Consider the following 25465-nt stretch of genomic DNA (forward strand, 5'->3'; position numbering starts at 1 on the left):
CATACCTACTTATATGAATCCTCAAACTCTTTTTGAAGATAACGGCGTGTGGCACTCGGGGACTGCCGCGGTAAAGCTATTGCATGCTATGCCTTCAAGCCACACCTCCGCCCGTCGGAGTGGGGAGCGTGAGGTTTTTTCGTTACGGAATTTCTCGATTCGGTCCCCGCACTCAAGGCCCGCGATAGAAGCTATGCAATAGCTTAAAAAAATAATAGGTAATAATAAATTTAGTCTATGGCAGAACGTCAAAACGAACACGTGATGTAAGTGTATTTACAAATAATTGATGTACAATGATCTCTGACATGCGTTTTCGTAAATGTTCAACCGGCAAATTGTTAATGGGCCAGCAATTTATTGAGGATTATTCTGCAATAATGCAAATTATACCGCTACATGTTATATATTTGTGTCTATGATGTATTCGTCCTTGGAATAAATAAATATATTTTATGGGACTTGTGTTTCGTTTATTGTAAACTACCTTACCGCCCGCGGCTTCGCCCGCTTTGTCTAAAACCTTATAAATTATATACTAAAACCTTCCTCTCGAATCACTCTATCTATTAAAAAAAACCGCATCAAAATTCCATTGCGTAGTTTTAAAGATTTCAGCATACAAAGGGACAGAGAAAGCGACTTTGTTTTACCTATACTATGTAGTTATGCCTTTATATAAATTTAAATTAATAACTAAATGCCTCTACATAATATTTTTACGTGTTTAACGTTAAAACAAAAAAAAAAAATAATTTATTCAGATATTTAGATTTTTACAGTGAGCTTGGTCGTCCTGACTTTCATGTGCACTTAGTAATAGGACATTTTAAGATTTGTAATATAAAATTTCTGTATTTTTTAGTCCTTCTAATCAGCAATATCACATTGAAAAGATTATTTTCTTTAGCACAGGTAGTTCAATTCCTCCTCCTTTTTGTAGTCGTTTGGAAAGATCATTATATTTTGTAGAGTTCGTCTTTGGAAGTTAAAGAAGTTGCTAGCAAAAAATTCTTATAAATATTATATTTACTTTAACCTGTGACTTTAACATATCTATACTAATAGATATCGATACTAATGTTATAAAGCTGAAGAGTTTGTTTGAACGCGCTAATCTCGGGAACTACTGGTCCGATTTGAAAAATTATTTGGGTGTTAGATAACTCATTTATCGAGGAAGGCTATAAGCCTTCCTAATAGCGTGATGACATATAGCCTTATAAGGTTATATGTCATCATGCTAAGTCCAATTGGAGTGGAGCAATGCGGGTGAAACCGCGGGGCAGAGCCAGTCACAATTAAAAGCACAATAATTGAAAGCAGAAAGCTTGTAGTAGTATTGTAAAATAATCTATAATGTCCACTTGAATAGAGAACGTGAAATATTAAATTTAGATAGCTTAGTTGAATATTTTGTGCTCATTTGAATCCCAAGTCCCACGATTCAGAATAAACTAAGAGGTGTTACCTTATTATGGTATTTTAATATTTATCATCATGACTTAATATACATATGTACTGATATGTGAATATAGTAGTTTTTTTATATGAGGAGGTGTAGTAAGGACCATCAGGTAAAATGTATTATCAGCTTGGATGTTATTAGCTTGTGCCTAGGTCCTATATTAGGTATGTTTCTTATGTACCTATACTTCTCTCAATTACCTATAATAATTCTCCCTGTTTTCTTCTATTGCATCAATAAGTTCTATCTATATCTAATCTATTTTAGTGCGTATTATGTTGTGTGCACCGTGCATGTGTATAAATTTTAATTTAAATTAAAAAATAAGAAATTCGTTGTTAGCTCATCAAAACATGTTATCGATTCAGTAATTTTATTGCTGCTTCTATTCATTCAAAGAAAAATTAAACTAATCTTGTTATTGCTATAATCTTCAAATTCTAATAAGAAAATAGGGGTATGAAAAAATAACACAAGAAGTCGAGTGCATGAATATTTTATTTTGTACGTTTCCGTGGAATGCATTTAATAAAACGTTCTAACTACGATACATTATTTACAAAAAACATCATCCAAAAATACAATTACTGAGTATGTGTGACTATATCACAATGAGTACAAGGAATATAAAGGAGCCTTGAGCAAATATAGGAATACAGTCAATCGAGTATTCAATAACTAACATACAAAATTGTCATGAATTTACAATATAACATAGAGCTGAACTGACGCTATACGAATATCAAAATATACGTAACGATACAAAATGTATATATTTTCTCTATATATAGAAGAAATATACGCATCACGCGTAAATACTTAAGTACTGATTTATATTGCGTCTATGACTCAGCTTAACAAACAAAATATAAAAATAAACAAAAAACAATGCACCCGAAATACACTGGTTAAATCAAACACATTCAATTCTACTAAGAAATAAATTATATTCGAATACGCTATAATTTCGTCACGGAATGTCGCACCCGGCTGCCATTCTCAATAAACCGACTAACTAAACCTAAATCTTAGATTACAATAATTTATTATTTACACACAATTTGTACATCCATCAACCGGGTATAAACCAATACGCTAATCTACTTATATTATGTATTTGGATAGACTCTTTATTCGATAACAATGCGGCGATCGCGACGCGTTTCGTCCTCAATCACAATCCATACTGGCCATCAATGTTGGGGACGGTGACGTCACACTTTGGTGGTTAGGTCGAGCGGGTGCAGCTTGATCCGCTTCATCTGCGAGTACGGCGGCGCCTCGTCCTCGCTCGCCGACGCGCGCTCGCTCCCCGACTCCGCGTCCTCGGTATCTGGCGCGATCGCCTCACTGTCGTCCGACCGCCGCCGGGCCGAACTCGATCTACCGTCCGACTTCACTGACAAATCCATAGGATTCTCCTGCAACGGCGATTCCGAGGTTCTCCTCTCCGCGGGGGGCGTCGGCACGAACTCCGCTTCAGATATCACGTCTTCCTGCGGCGGCTGCGATCTCTGCTGCTTTAAAATTTCATCCAAGAAGAACCGTTTCGACGACTCCGTGTTGTGGTCGTCGATTCTAACATCGTTATTGTTTTCAGCGGCTTGCCGTAACGCCGCATGATCTAGGAATTGTCTGGAGTACATCGGATGGAAGCCGGGAGGGAACAGCAGAGGGTGGTTCGGTGCGAACGGGCTGAACGGCGGCGGCGGTAGAAACGGGGAATGTGGAAAATGGGGCAAGGATATATTGGCTAGAGGCAAATGGACGAAGTCTCTCGGCGGCGTGAGAGGTCTGTCTGGCGGTCTGGACTGTGTGATGCGAGATTTCTCGTCTAACTTGGGGGACGAGTCGCTGCGATGCGAGTCTGGGGAGCCGGAGCAAGGTTTGTAATCGTCTAAGCCGAGTAAAGCAAGTTCTTCTTTTGTTCTAGGTCTCGCTAAGCCTGGGAATAGATGTGGAGGGAATGGAGGCGCCATGTGATGTGGGGATGGAGGCACTCTGGGAGGTGACTGTGTCTGCGCTGCTTGTTGTTGTTCTTGCAAGAGGCAGTGGATCTTGAACCAGTTGGAGCGGCGGCCGTAGCGTGAGCCCGACTTGGACATGCCCACCATGAGACACTTCCGCAGTCGACACGCCTTACACGCCGTTCTGTTCTTCTTGTTGATCACGCACTCGCCATTGTTCTTGCATTCCGTAATGGAGTTCAGGTTGTTGTACGACCGCCCGAAGAACGACTGGAAAGAAGAAAAAGATATATTATTAAATGGTAATATCAATTAATTTAAAAGTAAAATAGTGTAAGATTAAATTATATTTTATTCAAATGTGTTTTTTAATGTAAAAGATTGATTTACTGCTGTGTTCTAATGAATTATATTACATGTTCGCTTCATGAATAGATAAGTGCTTAATTATGTGTATAATTATGAGCGGTTAAGCTGCGTTTATACGGGCCGCTGGGCACGGCCGAGTATGAAAGTGAAAACACGCCTTTACGAATGTCTCACGTAAAGACGTCACTTCCGTTGGAAATAGGCCACAGGTTCGGTTCCAGTCGGTTACGCTCGTTTATAAACGGTTTCGTTTTTTCGACCTTGAGTTTTCGCTTAATTTATTATGTAATACTATTGTCTACTGTGATTTGTAATAGGAAAATCTTGATTATTGGAAAACCCGTACTGAAATGTAGACTATACAATGAGGTCAATTGTATTTAGCATATATTAGATAAATTTACGTAACAAGTCTTTAAAAGGATATTGAATATGCTGCTCTAAGTTATTCTGTATTTACAGAAATCATTAGTTGTAGTTTAATCAAATTCTTCAACTAAATTTTAGGTAGTATTATGATATTAATTAGTTAAATATAAATATTCAACCATGAATGGTAATTGGTAAGTAAAGAGCAAAGAGATGTGACATTTCACCGCATTGTGTTACTTGTTTTATTTACGACAGTTTTCCATTAACCCAGAACACAATCTGGATATAAAAGTTATATTGGTATAATATATTACGAATTGTGACCAAATATGTATTATCCAGATTACGATTTCAATATACAATATTTTAAACCAAATTGCATATCGAAATGTCAGTTCATTATTTTAAGTTTTTATCACGTTTTTATTATAAATATCCAGCATATTATTCATAACTACTAGATAGCGGTATTGAAGTACCAAATTAATTAAATGTCTCTTAATCTTCACATTCAATGTTAGAAATGGGAAAATTTAATTCGACTTTTAATATCCATATACAGTTAAGTTTACGAACGAAATAAGACTTTTATATAGAAAACAATTAATTCACAATTAATGAACTTCTATCAATTTACTTTATATATACGATGAAACGTTGTATGTGTAAAATTGTATACAAGTAGCTATTCGAACAAAGTCACGGGGATTCAAAAGCGGTATTAAATAGTTATTTATCCGGATATTTATTAGATCACTGCGGTAGGTAGATGACCATAAAAAGCGTGGCGTAAGGTCTTATACCTTAGTTTACGATAGTCTAATGGCGTTGCAGAATTCACTCAGTTTTATGGGACATACATTGTTGTGTTTATGCGACTCCTAATGACCCGGCCGCGGCTACAACCACACTGGTATATAATACGTGCATATTGCGAAGTATACTATTTTGTACATGGAATGCTACCGAGACATTATTACATCGAGTTATACTGTAAAAAGTGGTTAATTAAAGCTTGAGATGCACAAAACACAGTGATTGATAGGGTGTGAAATATGTATCATTCTTATACGTGTTTTGCTTTGCCTTCAACTGTTGTGAAGAGCTTTGTAAGGCCATAGCATACGTGGAACAATTTCTACTATATTTTTCTAGAATTTGTAACACGGTTCTGTGCTTGCATAATGCATTTATACTATTCTTACTTAAATATCACAGTATATATGAGGAAACATGTTTATTATAAACTTACACACTTAAAGTTACATATAACGATTGTATAATTAATATAAAAAACCAATGGATGTGTGATGAATAGCTCATTGACATATTCAAAGGTGTCCATAAAAAGTTATGTGTCACATCTATTTTTAAATCAATGTGTGAATTGCAGGACTGTTTGATAAAGAACCATAGTAAATATACATACAAATGTTTTTGTCCGAGGAATCGCGATATTTCAGTGAGTATTTCCGAAGTTAGATATTATTAACTTATTAAGTTCAAAGGTTTTACAAACAAAAGATAACTACGTTAAAAATTTTAACTCTATAAAAGTGATAGAGATTATTCGAGTGACCAAAACCTCAGCATTGATTAAATCGATTGCGCTATTAAACTTTAATCAGTATTAAAAAACTTTCCATCCGAACTTATTAAACTTTGAATGGAATTTATCGACGTAAAAAGATCCCATTATATTTTTAATGGCAGATTATTTTATGACACGACAATCAAAGGACAGTTTAGTGCTACTAGACATGTTTTCTGAATTAATGGCACGTTATATATTAAATTTATCATGTTTTACGAGCAATATATAAACATTTTATTTGAATATTTAAGCGACACTTTGAACTTTGGTGGCGGACCCTTAGACGTTAGAATTGTTAGCGCGCTGCAAGTGTTTTAATGATGGTTAAGTGTTACCTAGGTTATGTTATAAACACTCGTATATTATTATGTATGAAGGAATTGAATAAATATTATAGTTCGAATCTATTTGTTAGGAATTGTGGCAACTGGCAAAAAAAAATAACAGCCAAGAGATAGGTTCTTAAAGAAGTAAAATAATTTTATAAATTTAAAGTTTGTTTGTTTATTCTAGTTTAAATTATTCGTTTACTTTCAAAAATTGCATTCCAATGACATGTCTGCAGTAGAAAATAATAATTTTCATATAAATATGTACTTAAAATTTTCTCCACCAAGCAACATATATTTATACAGCATTTTAACATATTCCGGTACACATAGTGTAAATATAGTTTTAAAGTGAAATGGGCATTTCGCAAGGCGCATCCCGGTCTTTAGGTCAAAGGTGTAGGGTCGGTAGCCAGGTTAGCCAACACAATTTATGCACATACTTATTATAAGATGTAATGTCGTGGACGAAATGAAATATATAAGATTTACAACTTTATAATAAAAGGTGTGGTACGGCTATATTATCTGATAAATGACAGCAGATCCTAGCATGTTTGCTTGAACGACTCTTCAATTGTGTTTTAGGTAGTCTGTTGAAATTAGAACAAATTTTATATATCTATACTATCTCTTATATTATAAAGCTGAAGAGTTTTTTTGTTTGTTTGAAAGCGCTAAAGCGCTAATCTCAGGAACTACTGGTCCGATTTGAAAAATTCTTTCGGTGTTAGATAAACCATTTATGGAGGAAGGCTATAGACTATATATCATCACGCTAAGACCAATAGGAGCGGAGCAATGCGGGTGAAACCGCGGAGCACAGTATCATGTTTGGAGAGTTATTTATGTGGTTTATCTTTTATACTGTATAATAGACAGTTAAAGAATAAAGGGTTTATTAATTATTTTATAAACAGCAAATATTCCAACCCCGAGACTTCATGCACACGGATTATAACCACAAACATTTTTAAAATACCTAACATAATTTCTTAAACCATCTTGCATAGCAGGACGCATTAGCATTGCAATTATAATGCCATAAAACTTTTCCCCCCGACTATCCGATGCTGTATATAGTTGCACACATCCACAATCCGGACTATTAATTATAATATCTAGTTGACAATCAGAATACCGGTTGGTATCGTCCGCTGATTAAGTACCACTTTCGCGGTGTTCGTATGGACAGACATAAATATGTATTTTTAGTGTTTCGCTTTGTTAAAACTTAAAAGGGCATGGGGTGGTTGATTTTTAAACGCGTTAAATAGTTTTTTAATTCGAAGTTAAAGAAGAATAAAATGTTGATGTACGAACCATAATGTTCAAAAACTTACCGATAAAAGAGTCATAGATACATAGTCATAGAGTGATAGAGAGGTTTTAGAATCTATACTAATCTATACTTAATATTATAAGGCTGAAGAGTTTGTTTGAACGCGCTAATCTCAGGAACTACTGGTCTGATTTGAAAAATTATTTTTGTGTTAGATAGCCCATTTATCGAAGAAGGCTTATCTATAGGATATATATTATTACGCTAAGACCAACAGCAGCGGAGCCACGCGGGTGAAACCGCGAAGCGCAGCTAGTTTTACATAAATAGACATTTAAAGCTATCAATTTCAGGCATTGAATTCAGATTGCTATCTCCACTAAGAGAAAACATCCAGTCGGTCGCCACGTAGCGTATGCAAAACCTTATAAAGTAAACAATTGCATGATTGACAGATGTTCAAATGCCCTCTACCTGTAGATGTCACCTCAGTTATCTAATGTTTAATCTAATCCGCGGTATTAGGAATTCCTGTCTCGATCGACATAAGGTTGTAACTTGTATTGTTTCAAATTCCAAAACTATGACGCGAGTGCATTCGCATCGTTTTGTATTCATGCCGCGGTGGTACATTTTGGCAACGACTGTCGGTTGGATGAATTTTCAATCAATTATGTATTGTTTGGAGTGATGTACAAGTTTTGTGTCGCTTAATATTTTGTTTCGTCCTAAATTTAAATAAGAATTATTAGTGAAGTTGAATGTAATAAGTTTGCATGCTATTTATGTGGCAAACATGTATCGATGGAATAATATCTCAACACCATGTTTTATGCAAATAAATAAATTCTTTATTTTAATTTGAATAAGTTTTTTAAAATATTAATTTTCTAGATATTTTTTTTACTTGTAAATTTTTCACTCATAAGAAACGTTCCTAAAACTAAATATAGGGCACAATTTCAAAGTTGCGTTATTTCTTTTTATAAGTTTAGCTACGTCATAATAAACTAATACAAATTAATTCAATCCAATATTGACACTTTAAAATCAATAAATCACACAAAACAAAGAACAAACTTGTCCCATTGAAAATTAATTGAAACACGGAATATCCACACTTCAGATAGATATTTCATTTCAGCATTTCCGCAAGATGACATGTCCACCTTGAAATTACAATAATGTGGTACTCAATAAATCTACACAATAATAAATATGTTGTGTCACTTGTATATGTATGTGTGATATGCATGTGTGTGTGTAATATGCATGTGTGTGTGTGATATGCTTCTGTGTGTGTGATATGCATGTGTGTGTAACAGTGACAGATTATTTTACCGCGCAAAAATATGTCGCGATCGCGAATCAATTTCTTTATGTCAAAATTTTATATGGGCTTGGTTATTTTTATTCGCAGGTTATGTATTCAGTTAAAATTCGGTTCAAGAATATGCAAAAATTAAGTAAATCAATTCGGAACAATAAAGCAATTTTACCTACTCACAATTAAATACGAAGCTTTCATAACTCTACATTTTGATTCTTATTTTTTATTTAGTTCAAAAGTCAGTTCCGCGTCATCATAAGATACGGTTAATAATAATTTAAAATAAATAAATGATCTTTATAAACTTTTAAACAAGACAATCAGATTGACGAATTACTACAAAGCTCTGACTGGACTCGTCCATCATCTACCAAATGTAACCAGCGTGTGAACTATTTACGAACTTTAACCTTGGCTCTACAAAACTTTCGGTAAAATTCTATTTAACAACACACTCAAAAAAACAACCCTATTTCTTGTATATACGATTCATTTTTAAACATCAACCTCACTATAAAGTTGTATCGAAAAATTTAACTTTACTACGTTGAGATAAAGTTAGTTTTAGCTTGTAATATATAAAATGATGTTCAAAGAATGCGCACGCGTCAAGTCACATTTGTACCCAGAAGCAGCGACCTGAACATTCAGTGTTTTGATTACGGCTGACATTACGATACAATCGATTATTCGGTTAATCGGAATCGATGCATCGATACATTGATTTTTATGATCTATTTCGACCGCCTTTTTAATAGGTACGTGATATGAATTTGAGAATAAGTTGAATCGTGCTACGTTTATCGTTCGAAAATATAAAGAGATGAAAAGATGAAAAATGTTTATAAGTGTGACTATGATATTGAAAAAAAAAAACGAACTTTCGTTTGAATTGTAGTATAATAAAATTAGTTAAATTTATGTTTATATTCATGTTAACAAATAAACAAGCTATCAGCTATCATTGAAATAGGTATCATCAATACTGTTTAATTTGTCAGGTAACAATGTAAAATTATCATACATGGCTAAATTCTATGCAAACAACATATTATAAAGCATTTGAATGTCATAAAACCAAAAATATAAATTAAACAACATATTATTGTAATAACCCTATTACTTACTTCAAATTATTATAATTTCGTATACGAAAGACCTTTCAAATTGACATTGTGATAAACAAACACATAACTTAGTGCAAGTGCAGGTGAATACGCGTGACAAGTTATGTGTAACAAAATAAAGATCACATATTCGTGATGTGAATAAAAATGGCCGACAAGTACAATGTGTCAATAGACAGGCGCAGTTACAAAATAATGTTAATTGTCACTTGATATTAAGGGCAGCCTATCAAGAAATACTAAATACTATAATATTATTTTATAAAGACTAAGATTATAAAGATAAAATAAGTTAAGATTTAAACTTTATTTTGTTAATTTTAAATCAATCATATTATAGCAATTTTAAATTTAAAAATATTTATAAATAAACAGCTCCGTCGGTATTTCTGTTAGTGAACGATATTTTGAAATAGGACAATTCAGACGTATTTCATATTAATGAGGATTAAATATCGTAATTTTATAGAAAGTAGTAAATTTTACGATCTTCTAATTATAAAGATAGAATATAAATCGCACATATTAATAATAAACAGCATATCCCTTTCACTTAATCCAAAAACAACTTTTAGATCAACATTACGGTTCCTAGCAATCAACATAGAGATTAATTTAATTTAATCACATTGAATGGTTTCAAGTCGAACAAACCCTATGTTCGTTCAGCGCTGTCATTCGCAGATACAATTCCAGTAGTATCTAAATAGTATTATATTATCTGTGGCAGTACTTAACCCGCGAGTCAACATTGTCTCATTAACTGGGCAAGGACAGGCGAAGCTTAAGATAACATTCACAGGAATTATATTCCGATTGAGAGCACATCGAAATTGCGGTAACGCACGCGACGAACCGTCGAATGTCGTAACCGACCGCAATAAATCACGGCTACTAATTTGTTTTTAAAGTCCGCGATTATCTGTGCATTGTGTAGTCTGTGGAGCGGCCATTGTCAGCGGAGCGCGGGAGTCCAAAGGAACCGCGCCGTAATTTGTCACTCGTTTCAAAAACAACTGCTTTAATGGCTCTGCACCGAATTAATTGTTACTTAATTGGCTTGAGCGCTTTATTGCTTCAGTTGTATTGTCATTTTATATAGATCTGTAGCATCTGTATACTTGTTTCACGTTTTACGCTAACGTGGAATTAACAATGAATTAATAGAGATTTGGATCGAAATGTGCCGGTTCATTTGCGACGGCCGTCAACTCGTTGAAACAATAAGCACTTCGCAATGTTTACGGGCAAATCGATTGGTCGCGATCTGTCGCCATGGTTACTGTTTACTCCTTTGATGTACAGTCGATCATTGTACGCTAAGCGATATAAAAACAAACGCAAAGTTATGCAAAACGTTAGGCAGTTAACGATTACAACGCAGGTATATTAAGCGTATCGATTTTACAAATACGATAAAATTGCAACCGTTTTAAATAATTATTACGATGCTTTCCCTTTAATAAAATTTACACGTTATTTATAAATTATCACATAATTTCGTTACTGACATTTGATTTAAGTATTTTGTTATTGTTTATGCGTACGGTGTATTTTGAAGTGTAAACGTGTTTGCTATAGATTAAACATATTATCAAAGATTATGCTATTTAAAATGATTTAGTGAACGATTATGATTTGATGGATTGACATTTACGATCAAATCAAAGCAAGCTAAAAAAATAAATTAATTGTTTTTTTGCGAACTAAAATAATATGCAGGTGACGATATATTCGGGTGAGAATTAAATGATAAATGAATGTTATCGAAACCTTAACATTTCGAATAAAACGATACGGATTATAGTTTTTTTGTATTCGATATAAGTATTATTCGAGTATATTACTGACATAACTCGACAGCAATTAATCGAGTGTTAATATTCATTTGGTTTTGAGGATCGAAAGGTTGTAGCAAGGTTAGGTCAAGTAGATATTGAGATGATTGCTGAGGATCTGTCACGCCTGTATTTGAATAAGGCAAATGATAAATCGATAATATATATATCACGCAATTAATGCACGCTAAATATAAAATATATTTAATGGATTTAATCTTTATTAATTGACGTTTGGAAATTATAAAAAAGAGGCCACGGGTTGGTTGAGTAAAATAGAAATATTATACTCATTCGTTAATTGAGTTTGTTTTTGTTTTGTTTATTTAAAAATAAAATATTTAGGTAACTTAAAATATTATATTTCCAATACCTTCTAAGCAACATGATCGTAGGTATGGTCTGAGAACTATAAAACTCTAAAGCACACGCGATTTTATCTGATCACCGATCTGATTGTAATCATAGATCTCCTACTGTATTACACGCTATACTGTGGGCGATAGTTCTTACTATAAATTATTATTATACTAATAATTATTGTTGAGAATGGATGTGTCGCTTAAATATTGAGTGACGATGTGAATTCAGCTAGTTACTTTGCTCGTTAACAGAATCTTATATAATATTCCAATTCTTATTCTACAACAGTATTTGTCGCAACCAATTGATTAAAATAGACATTTTATTAGTAGACTAGTCTTTATATTAATAAGCGCCGATTTATTATGATTTAACTAATCAGGCGTAGTTATACATGTACGGAGTAAAGATATACATATATATTCTGCTGAAATTATTTTGGTCAAAATGCTCAATCTTTCTTAGAATTCCGCAGGATATACATTATTGATTATAGTGCGTAAGATATATTCTTATAATTCTCATGGTCATAGGACAGAAGTCAGGCACAAGACATTTCTTTTGTTCGAACCTGGGACCTTTTACTATTCAATATGCTAACAAGTTAGGTACTAGACAAGACAAGTCAATAGCATGGTACAACGGTCATGGTATTTGACTCTAGTTGAGTAAGTCATGGGCTCAGAATCCATAAAATGATTTTCCTATCGACACAGATTACAAAAACATTACTCCATTTGTTTATGTAATTTAATTTGGAAATGTAGATTAGATTGGAATTTAAATTCGTTTTTGGTTAAGCTTGATGTATAATGTTTAAGGTTAAGGACGCTATAACGTATTTTTACAAAAACACGCTGTTTTTCGGTACCATTTTAACTTAAAGCAATTACACGTGAGAACATAGTAATATCTTAATTTAAAGATAATATATTCAGCTCTACGTTCATCTTATAAAAATTGTACGACGTCATACAAAATTGTCGCTGAAATACGTTTTTTCCATCACAATAAACGCATAAAATGCAAAAAAATGGGGTCTAAACCGGTACCATTTTAGGAAAATTAAGAGCCTAATCTATCTTCTTAACTATATCTTATTGAGGGATATATAGTCCTTTATATATGGTGTAATTTTTATGAATCTAAATCAAAATTTTATTTCAATAATGAGCTAAATTAAAAATACTTGTCGATTTCTTCATACATTTTGTTCTCGCGGTTCGTCAGACCGCGCTCAGAAGCGCTCTTGGAAGGACGGGTGTATCGCTCCTCGTGCCAAAAATAAAAACGAAATAAAAAAGATTATTGTGCGTGCACTGTCTTTTTCGTGATTTGAAATATTTGATACTTTTTATGAGTAAACTGTATAAGTTTAGTAATTTAAAATTATGTTTTTAAAATTACCTTGCCTGAGATCCTCTTTTTTATGGGTTGTTGAATAGATTGGTGGGGTAAAACAATTCAAGATGGCGTCGATGAAAATTTGGCTTTTTTTCGTGATGGGTGTCATTTTCATAGTTTTTGGGGTAGCTATTACCGAATATGAGGTCAAAACTGAAATCCAAGATGGCGCCGACGAAAATTTTACATCTTTTCGTCATGGGTGTCATTTTCATGGTTTTTGGGGTAGCTATTAACGAATATGAGGTCAAAACTATAATCCAAGATGGCGCCGACAAAAATTTTACAACTTTTCGTCATGGGTGTCATTTTCATGGTTTTTGGGGTAGCTATTAACCAATATGAGGTCAAAACTGAAATCCAAGATGGCGCCGACGAAAATTTTACATCTTTTCGTCATGGGTGTCATTTTCATGGTTTTTGGGGTAGCTATTAACGAATATGAGGTCAAAACTATAATCCAAGATGGCGCCGACAAAAATTTTACATCTTTTCGTCATGGGTGTCATTTTCATGGTTTTTGGGGTAGCTATTATCGAATATGAGGTCAAAACTATAATCCAAGATGGCGCCGACGAAAAATTTGACATCTTTTCATCATGGGTGTCATTTTCATGGTTTTTGGGATAGCTATTAACGAATATGAGGTCAAAACTATAATCCAAGATGGCGCTGACGAAAATTTGACATTTTTCGTGATGGGTGTCATTTTCATGGTTTTTGGGGTAGCTATTAACGAATATGAGGTCAAAACTAAAATCCAAGATGGTCGTCGAATTTCAAGATCGCGTCATGGTAATACTGTCGCGTTATGGAGCAAGGCGGCGATTTTGGTATCTATGAATCTCGCCAAAGAAGTTTCACTCCTGACACGTTTTCTCGGCACACACGTTCTTTTTTATTTTATTCTCTTCGTTTAAATGTTTTAGATAAACTTTATTTTAAATAAGGTTTAGCGAATATATTTAAAGAATATATTTAAAGTTACTAATATCTGTCAGAATATTAACATGATTGCCACAGAGTTGCGTTTTATATTAAATTTCTAAATATGCATTTCAATGTTCTTTAAAATTGTTTTTTTTAAGACTTTCTACAAAACTGTGGTTGTTAACGTTTTTGTTATTTTATTTAAGTTTACTTTAAAGGAGTTAGAAAAATATACCTAATTATCGACGGTTACATTGGGGATTTGGTAATAGCTGTCTCAAAAACCTTGAAAATGACACCCATGCCGAAAAGATGTAAAGTTTCGTCGACACCATCTTGGATTTTAGTTTTGACCTCATATTGGTTAATAGATACCCCAAAAACCATGAAAATGACACCCATGACGAAAATATGTAAAATTTTCGTCGGCGCCATCTTGGATTTTAGTTTTGACCTCATATTCGTTAATAGCTACCCCAATAACCATGAAAATGACACCCGTGACGAAATGATGTAAAATTTTCGTCGGCGCCATCTTCGATTTTAGTTTTGACCTCATATTGGTTAATAGCTACCCCAAAAACCATGAAAATGACACCCATTTCGAAAAGATGTAAAATTTTCGTCGGCGCCATCTTGGATTTTAGTTTTGACCTCATATTCGTTAATAGCTACCCCAATAACCATGAAAATGACACCCATGAAGAAAATATATAAAATTTTTGTCGGCGCCATCTTGGATTTTAGTTTTGACCTCATATTGGTTAATAGCTACCCCAAAAACCATGAAAATGACACCCGTGACGAAATGATGTCAAATTGTCGTCGGCGCCATTTTGGATTTTAGATTTGACCTCATATTGATTAATACTTATTTAATAGCTACTCCAACTCCTTGAAAATGACACCCATGACGAAAAGATTTCAAATTTTCGTCGGTGCCATCTTGGATTTTAGTTTTGACCTCATATTGGTTAATAGCTACCCCAAAAACCACCCACATTTGCAAATGTGTTTGCTACTTAGGAAAAGTTCATATTTAAAGATATAGGTAATGTGAATGTGTGGTAACGAATTTAATTTATTTCATTCCGACTGTTTCTCGGAATAACATACATTTACTAAGAATTGCTTACAATGCCGGGTTTAATATATTGCCGGTAACATATAATATTATGTATGATAATAATTCTTAAAAAAGTATTTTATACATTTCTTAAAAAGCTTCGATATTGTATACAATAATACAATTCATATTCAAATTGTTGTAAAATAGTCACACTTTTTTAAGTTGGTTGAATACACTAAAATACTTATAAGGATCGTACCTACTAATAATAGTAACAAAATGAATTTTTAAAGTTCCCAGTAATCTTCTGGAATCAATTTCAATAAAAATATAAAAAAAAAATAATATCAAGTATGAAGATGGTCTATAAAATGGAATGCGCTATGTTTACGTGAGCGCGATGTTCCCGCGAACCACGTGGCGACGTTAGATACCTAAATTTGAGTAACGCAGATTTGTGACAGCGTCCTTAAGACGAGAAATAAACAGGTTGCTTATTTATACCCTTTATATTGTTAAAAGTAAAATCACATCTAATTGATTGGATCGCTATTATTGACAAAATTTCTTTAAAACAACACTTTTGATAGTGTCCAAAGCTCTTTATAAAAAATATTTATTTTTTCGTTTGTTTGTCTGAATCTCGAAATTTACTAATCGTAAAAACTCTTTCACCAAGCGAAACGCTACATCTTGTACTAGCTGTTTTCAATTACATTTTCCCAAAATTACCCAACGCATTATTAAGGTACTGACTTGACCCTGATACTGTGGTCAATGTTCATTTGCCAATAGGATGTCACGGGCTGGTCTAGTAACGTCCTGCGACATTGTGTGTCGTAAACCCATTGTTTTCCGTCCCACTTGATACAAATTGTTTTGTGTAATGTAGCTCATGATTGAGTTAGTTCCTTATCCTTTATACTTTTGTATAGTTGGAAAATTCAGATCGGTTTTTGTATTGGGTGGAAGTCATTATAGAAAAAATCTTTACTCTATACTTTCGTTCTAATATTATATTATACTAGACTAGATTTCCGCCTGCGGCTTCACCCGCGTTTTCAAAGGAAAACCCGCATAGTTCTTATTCCCGTGGGATTTCCGGGATAAAACTATGTGTATTTCTATGTGTGCTAAATTTCATTGTAATCGGTTCAGCGGTTTATGCGTGAAAACCATACATACATACATAATTACAAACCTTTCCTCTTTATAATATTAGTATAGATAGAAAATATGTTTGTATTGCTTTCACGTTACAGCCAAGTGGTTTTATGATATAAATTTTGTTTCTGGACATAGTTAAGAAGCTAGAGAGTGATATAGCTCTATCCTACCGCAGTGAAATATCTCAAACCCATCACCCATGGGAATTTTCTTTGACACGGACGAAGTCAGAGCAGAAAGCTAGTAGTAAAATTATTAACTTCCCTTATTAATTCATCAAATACTAGCTTACCACCCGCGGCTTCGCCCGCTTTCTCTAAAACGATTTGAGATTTAAACTATCCTATCTCTCAAGTTGGATCGAACTGCACATGGTGTGCGAATTTTATTATAATCGGTTAAATGGTTTAGGAGTCCATTGAGGACAAACATTGTGACACGAGATTTATATACATATATTAAGATTAAAGATTTCATTCCATAAACACTTGTTATATCATTAAAAGAATATGAAACGAAAATAGCAAAAGATGTCCGTATATTGCGATGATGTAATATATAAACATTACGACGAGAAATCCATTCAGTACGGTCAACAAAAAAATATAACGGAAACATTGCGTGTTATATTTATCGACGTATATCTCCCGGACACAGGGTAACAAACGATTATTTCTCCTACTTAAGGAATTTTCATACTAATAGGGTGCAGATTTGCCTGTCTGAACAATGAATGATGACAGGATGAATCCATTCTGAATCGGAATCGGAACGATTAACGCAATTATTCGATCGGATATCGAATCGATTTTATTGCAAATCTAATAAAAAATTGGTTTACGGTTTGATATATTTAAATTATATTTATCAGATTACGTATTTAAATGTCGATTATTTGTTTTTTTAGTTAATTAGCAATTGCTTGTTTTAAATGGTCTACGATCTGCCCTTGATACGATTACCTGAGTTTCTATTCCGATTTTCTTATTAATTACCATTTAACGATAGCAGTGATTGAATTTGCAAATAATTGACTTTTAATAGAATTGTTATTATAATTAGTTTTTAATGAGATAAACGGTAAATAATTGTAACATGATACTTGGCAATTTTGAACTTAAACTTGCATTTTCTTTTATTGTGAAGTAAGTTGTTTCTTAATATTTATCCGGCATTTATAATTGTTATTGAAATTGTTATTATTAGACAGTGTGAATACTTTGTAGAAATGTTTTTATATACTGTTTATATTGCCTATGTACCTACGTATATTTTTAATTAATTTTTACAGCGAAGCAAACTAAGTAAATGTTGAAAAATGTTACACTCTTTAAAAAAAGTCTATTAGTAAAAATGTTCTCAGTATAAATGTGAATGAATGTGCAAATGTGTGTATTTTAATAATTCTTATGATAATAAAATAATCTTTATAATCGAATGATCCTTACCTTACACCCTTCACAAGTGAACGCGCCAAAGTGGAAGCCCGCCGCAGGCTCCCCGCACACTTTACACTTTTGGTTCATCTGGAAATAAATAAATAAACTATTAGTTATATAGATATTGGTATCATATAGTGCAGAATACAAATTGAAGAAATATATAATATAATGGAAATAAATGATAAACAATTCTTTGAGAAATATCTCCTGAAACTTCTGAATATAACAGAATTAGTCTTTTTATGTATTTTATTAGTATGTCAAGTTAATATTATAGTAAGTGTGATAGATAACAAAAGTACATAATATTAATATTTTATTTGTATTTGCAAACTAGTTTACACTACGTCACGCAAAAATAACCTAGAAAAATACGCTATAGAAATTTACTTTAATGTTTACCCAACACAAAACTTAACACTGTTTCATAAAATATATATTCTGTCTATTTCATAAAAACTTTAGGAAAACAGAAAATTTTCACACCATTTACCTGAAAATTTTCCTAGACGTCTCAACATTGAGGCATTTCAATTAAAACAACAAAGTACGCTTATCGATAAGAGACGTGCCACACAAACCCAATTCGATGTTAATACGGCGTGACGAGTTCATGGGATTTCCAATCAAATGCGTTGTTAATTTCGAGGATGACGGCGCATGTTATTACTTATTAGATGCTGCAGTAAAATATGATTATAATGTAATGTGTGCAAAGTTATGAAAGAATGTTTCAAATGTATGGAATTAAAACTACTACTAAGGTTTAAGGTTTAAAGACATTTTCAAGACTCGACGACGCGGTTGGCACAGTGGTAAAGTAACTGCCTACTGAGCCGACGGTCCCGGGTTCGATCCCCGGTCAGGGCAAATATTTGTGTGATGAACTCAATTATTTGTTCTTGGGTCTGGGTGTTATTATCTATATATGTATTTATTAAATATTATATTTATCGTCGCCTAGTACCCACAACACAAGCCTTAATTGAGCTTACTGTGGGACTAGGTCGATTTGTGTAATAATGTCCTATAATATTTATTTATTTATTTATTTTTTTTATTTATTTATTTTATTTATTTATTCCCATTAAGACATAAAGTCACTTACATGAGAAACTTAAATTTTAAACATAGGTATTTATAAAAAATATCATTCGTTAGATAAAAATTTAGAGTAAGTTACATACTATAAACATAAGTTTAGGTTAGGTACTCATTCATTACTAATATCAATTCATATTAGAGTAAGGCTCGGATGTTACCAAATATCTATCTGTTTTAGGTACAAACGACGTTCCGAATCTTTGATGCGTGAATCCTGAATACTTTGTAGAGAATATTGGTATTAATAATTATAATCACTTATAATTATTATTAAGTCGTTCAGTATGAATTCAGACTTATTTATTTTAATTTAATTTTATCCTGAAATATTAGGAAAGTCGTTGCCGTTTATCATAATTATTAGACTTCGACATGTTCTGATTTGAAGACATTACCTAAATTTCATCACATTACCTCTACTCTATCACTGCTATTAAAAATAAAATATCAATAAAAATGACAGCAAGTACACATAACCAACATACAGGACAAATACTAAAAACAAAGTAACAAGCAATAAGGTAATCGATACGAAAAAACGTCAAACGAATTACACTGCGGCCCATGTAGGCTAATTTAGAGCGGTGATGAGAGATAGTCGCCTGCTGTGAGATGATACGATACGCGTGATACACTGCTGACCGTGTGCTGGTTTATGGTTTAAAAGGGATTTATAGTCGTTGGTAGGGTTTGTACATTTAGGGGAAGGAAATTCGGTTACACACAACGGTACGGTACAATGAAAAATTACATTTTTATTGGATTAGGCTTGATGTGTATGTTCGATTCTTGAATTTCGAGAAATATTGAAACGACTGGCCTGAATTTTGCTACGCAAATGTATATTTTTGCACGGTAGCCATATGGCTAAGAATAAGATATCGTTTTTTTGCGGATACTATGCGAGAGAAGCTGCGGGCTCAAACTAGTTTGAATATTGACAGTTGATATTGATTCCAAATGATAAAATTTATAAAGACTATTGAATAAAGAACTGAAAAATTAAGATAGACATTTATAGCAATTGGCTTGATCTGATCTACAATAATGACCAATTAGCTGAAAACAAAAAAAATCCCGTCCTTGCATACTTGGCGCACATCTATACGAATTTGTAAATACTGCTTGTTTATGCTTTACAGATAAGTTCTAGATTACAAACAACGATAAAAAACCATAAGAACTAACTGCCCGAGTCGCCATAAGCGTCATAATTTATAACCAATAAAAACGCGCCTGCGAACCGAGCGTCACTGGTACACCTGTCGAGTTCATCTCAAGCGCTGAAGCCGCTTTATGACTCGGCGCTGCATAATCTATGGCTGTTGTGTTCCATTCAATTCTCTGAGAATTCTCGCTGACAATTTAAATATAGAATATTCAAGCCGAAGATTGTCTCTGGTCGAATTCGTAGCGTAGCTTCGATAATCTGTATTCTTCAGTTTCAAGGCAAGGCTGGCACGCTGACATCGCTTTGTAGATAGAAATTTCATATATACAGCGCTGCATTCGCTAGTCATGTCCTTCGGTACAGATAAGCTACATTGTTTCCTGTAAGATCTCTTGAAGTATATTTATGTAACTATAAAACGTATATTTTTTTCTTTGTAATACAACCGTAACGCATGTTTACAAGATGAATAACACATTAATACAAGTATGTGATATTGCTACGGTAAAATATATTGTTAAGCGAACTTTTTGCATAAATTAAAGGTATTTAAAGAATATGATATCACTGTGATGATATCATTTATAGTGGAAGAGGAATTGCGTAGCATATGCGTGTGGACCGGACTTGATTCTAATGTCAGCATTCAATTTATAGAGATTTTTTTTTATAAAACAACATGGGTTTTATCCCTCCAAAAAGCAAACATAATTGGATCTAATCTCGAGTTTTATTCGGAAAGTATTTCTGAGAATTTTTATATAAGCTACATAATATATTCAAGTTTCATATTTTAAATATATTAGAGAGACCTCAGTTACAAAGACTATAGGAAACACTGCAAAAATTCACAGTATAATGAATTGCTTCTGTACTGTAAATTTGTATAAGTACACATTACGCGTATCAAGAACAAGAAAACATTAACGTTCATGTTAAGACAAAAATATCTGATCCATGTTATATTTTAAGTACTTCCATAAAATACGTTTCACATGTTTCTTAATCGATCGTTTAAATAAACGATATCATAATCCATTAATAACCATGAAAATTATAATCCCCTTGTAATTATTTATAAATGACTTCGTAAAATGGCTACTGTTATCATAATTTAAACTCAATGGAGTATATAGGCAATAACAATATATTCGGATAACCTTTTAAAAGCCAATAAAGTAATTTTTATTGAAATTAATCCTACAGTTTGAAGTGTCGACTGCCATGTAATTATATTCGTAAACATTATCGTAATTTTCAGTCGGTAATAATATAGATACTGTCATCGGACGTATGTTATACCTAAGTTGTAACTTACACGATGTACTTGAACCTACTTGATATATTTATTTGTATGAAAAACGCATTTAAAATGAGCTATGTCATTAATATTCAAATTTGAACTTTAAAAGTGGATTATAGATGAATGCAGGTATGTAAATAATAACTCATAATTATACACAGTGAATAAAAATAATCAAAAATGTTAGTTCATTAAAATCAATTCCGATTCACACCTTCTTAATTAATCCGGATTCCGAAATAAAATAAACAAAATACCTACGAAATAAGTAATTAATATGATAATTACATGTCTAGATCGTATTCGAGATAAATTATTACCGAGCCAGTGACAATCCGCGCCTTTTTGAACGTCACGAGTTTCAGGCCACATGCTCCAATGGACGATAGGTGAGAACGTACCAAATTAAGCTCTAATTAAAAAGGATAGAGTTGAAATTTGATTGGTTAATTACGCGCATGTAGCGCCAAAATTTGCGAGCGAAACTGACAAATTAATTAAATGGCGGAGTAAGGGAATCGATGTGTTGTATCGAGTTTTATGCTCGAATACATTCCGAGTAGAATCGAATCCGTCCATGCGAGCGATTTTGCGCATTTTTGTATAGTTCAATGACCTGGTTTGTCATTTTTTGGCAAATAAAAGATGTGGCGATTGTCTTCGTGTTATAATTGAGATATCAGATATGGGAATTATATGTTTACTCGTGTGTGAAATAAGGGTTTTGTTAGTTGATGAGACGCTGCAGTGTATTATAATTGAGTTCGGTATAAATCAAATTTTAATTTAGAATGAAAAATGAGTTCCATTTTTGAAACAGCTTCTTAAATTAAACAAAAAAACATTACCTGCCTATTATTTTTACTTTCATAGAGAGTTTAACTTCCAGAACCGGCATTTGTCAAGTAAAATACCAACACTATAGAGGCAGAGACTATAGAATATAACCTCAAATGCATCGATTACCTAAACCCCATCGATATCAAAGCTTCCCACGAGGCGGCAATGACGGCGGTCGCAAATGACAGAGCAGGCTGTTCACACGCTCGCTTCTATTCGGTACCGTTCTGTGCGGCGTCATTATCAATCGTCACTTGTTTTTGGTTCGGGATATAAATAAAAATATTTTGTCTATGGTCTGAGGGACTTGCAATACCGTGAAATGTTTTGGGCTGCAGTTGAAAGTCCCTAAATTTTGGTTACTGAAAAAATTATGGCGCGGATTTTAGAAAATTAATTATTTTCAGTATTTTTTTAATTGTTTATTTTACATTTAATGCATAGTCAATCAAAATTGGTATCTAGTTCAAGAGTAATATAATTAAATATGCTACATACGCATCCCCCAAGGGCTTTATTGCCAAAATCACTTTTACAATGCGTTCGAATTTTCGCAACAAAGGCCGACAAGCGAAACGAATCGCGAAAATCTAAATTCTACACAGGGTTTATTTACAAAATGGCCCGCGTGCTCAGGATACTGACTACCTACTAACTACCTACATCGGAATACAAACTCTAATGTACAACGTACTTACTTGATCTAGATCTGTCAATAATAAAAACTTCTTGATTTATTACCTATTCTTATTCTTCGGTAAGTGCATTAGAATCATTAACTAACAAGGGTCCCTACTCACCATATCCTTGCTTCTATATTTAGTTCTATTTTAATGACCCTGCGTTTATTAAACGCCGATATTTACAGTGACATTAAAAGTAAATTTATTTTATCACCTATCGATTAGTAATATTATCCTTAATATCTTGTCTATTAAATCGAAAGCAATAAGCCAGTACGATAACAGGCCACAATAATAATTCACTTCTAAAGAGCGTTTCAAGCATAACTACTAAGAATAAAAGCTTTTCTCGGTTCTCACAAAACATAACACCGTGTATCGTAAGTGAGCGCATCCAATGTGTAATGGCGGGAACTTGAATGCCACAGATAACAAATATTTTTTACTTTTTTAATTTATTGACAGCTTGGACAATGGTATCGTCGGGATTTCGAATTTGGAAGGCGATATTTTGTTTAGTTTTAAATTGAAAATCATTTTATAAGACTGAATAACGTTTAAAGAGGTTTGCGTTTTAATAAATTGTACACATATATTTTAAAAAATCATTATGAAATAGACAATCTAAAAAGAAATAAAATATACCTATTAAATAATATTAAAATATTTTACTGTAAGTATAAACCATAAAAATTTATAGTATCGCTTATAATGCCTTATTATTAAGTTGACACGTAATAAAAATACGCTATAATACCCGATATAAATCGAATCAGTAATACCTCCTTTGCGGTATCTTCCTTGATTTCGTTTTGATAGATGTTAATTTGTTATGCTCTGCTACACCATACTTATTGCCCGATTATGTCCAATGTTTTTGCGACAATAACATTATTAACTTATGAGAAGCTATCCTTACAAGAATTTGCATTAAGATAAGTGCCGATTTGTTATAATACTATAATAACCTTTAATAGTGTGTACACTACCTAATAATAACTATTCTACAAATAAATCGTAAAATCAGGCAACTCTTAATTAAACGTCAAAATACAAATGACATTTGGACGTCACATTTCCAACGTGGAATCATATATCAAATGTAGAATTGAAGCGTGCAAAATTGAATAATTCAAGTGAATTTTCGCAATTGCAATGTATCAATTCATAGGTTATGAATAGTGTAATGGACCATAGACCATAGGTTACATTTGTGGAGGTTACATCGAAATTACACTCGTTATTATCGCGGACCCGGCTGACCTGATGAATTTGTTCTGCAATACGATATATTGTTGCTAAAGTATTATATCGATATGGATACGTGTTTTAAGTTTATCTTGTACCATTAAAGATGACGGTATAAACTGTAAATTGTATAATAGATACCGATTCTGAATAAATTAAACATACATTTTAATAAAACTTATTGCATACTAATGATAGCTAACCTACGTATGAAAAACGATTCGAGTATAGAAACTGAGAACAGCGGGCCAATAAGAATAATCCACACAATTAAGCAGAAAACGATTATTCATCCAAATGTTTGACGTTTTGAAAGGGCTCACCTTTGATCTCAAAAAAGGATAGTTATCGATTATTCGAATGATAAATTGCATAATCGATATTCTGGCCCAACGCGTGACACGTCACTGTGACGAGCGAATTTCAGACAGCCGTGACAAATTGATGTGACAAAATATTTCAACAGTTGCGTAAAACGATTTGGGCCAACCCTCATCAATTATTGAATCTCACGTAAATGTATACGATCCGCTAATCGATTAATAACTTTATCGATATCACAATAGAGTCCTATTTAATTGTGGCAATTGTTCACATTAGCATATGAAATGCGTAACGCATTGCAGGTCACGAATGACGTAGCGTTCTGAAATTACAAATTTGAATGAATGAATTCAAATAAAGGAATGAATGGATCGAACGTGAGCGATTTGTCGAATGACTCGACGAATGAATAAACATGAATCAAATGTGCTAGTTGTATATACATATATGCATCTGTTCTTGAAATAAAAATAAGTTGAATATCATATTTACAAAGCTAAAATTATCAAAGGAATACAACTGTGAAATATACAAACGTTAATTTCGATACATTCATTTCCTATATGTACTAATTCACATTACAATAAACGAAATTATGATAATTGTTCGGGTTGATATCACAATTAGATCCACAAAGGTGTTCGAAGAATTCCCTGGTACCATAGATCAACAAACATTTAAATAATAGACTAGATTAAAGCTTTCGTTGGCCAGCTGACCCCTGACACGAATCAAATCGAT

General features: G+C 33.0%; 1 protein-coding gene across 1 annotated transcript in view; it reads right to left on the reverse strand.

The window, feature by feature from the left end:
- Positions 1-1948: 1948 nt before the first annotated feature.
- LOC123694491 (knirps-related protein-like) overlaps positions 1949-25465 on the reverse strand; it is a 57322-nt gene continuing 33805 nt past the window's right edge. Inside the window, exons 2-3 of the mRNA XM_045639941.1 lie at positions 18058-18135; positions 1949-3705 (exon numbers count right to left, since the gene is read on the reverse strand). Of these exons, the coding sequence (XP_045495897.1) occupies positions 2683-3705; positions 18058-18135 (1101 nt within the window). The 3' untranslated portion in view covers positions 1949-2682. The remainder of the gene's footprint in view (positions 3706-18057; positions 18136-25465) is intronic.

The sequence above is a fragment of the Colias croceus genome, chromosome 9, assembly GCF_905220415.1.
Source record: "Colias croceus chromosome 9, ilColCroc2.1".
NCBI classification, from domain to species: domain Eukaryota; kingdom Metazoa; phylum Arthropoda; class Insecta; order Lepidoptera; family Pieridae; genus Colias; species Colias croceus.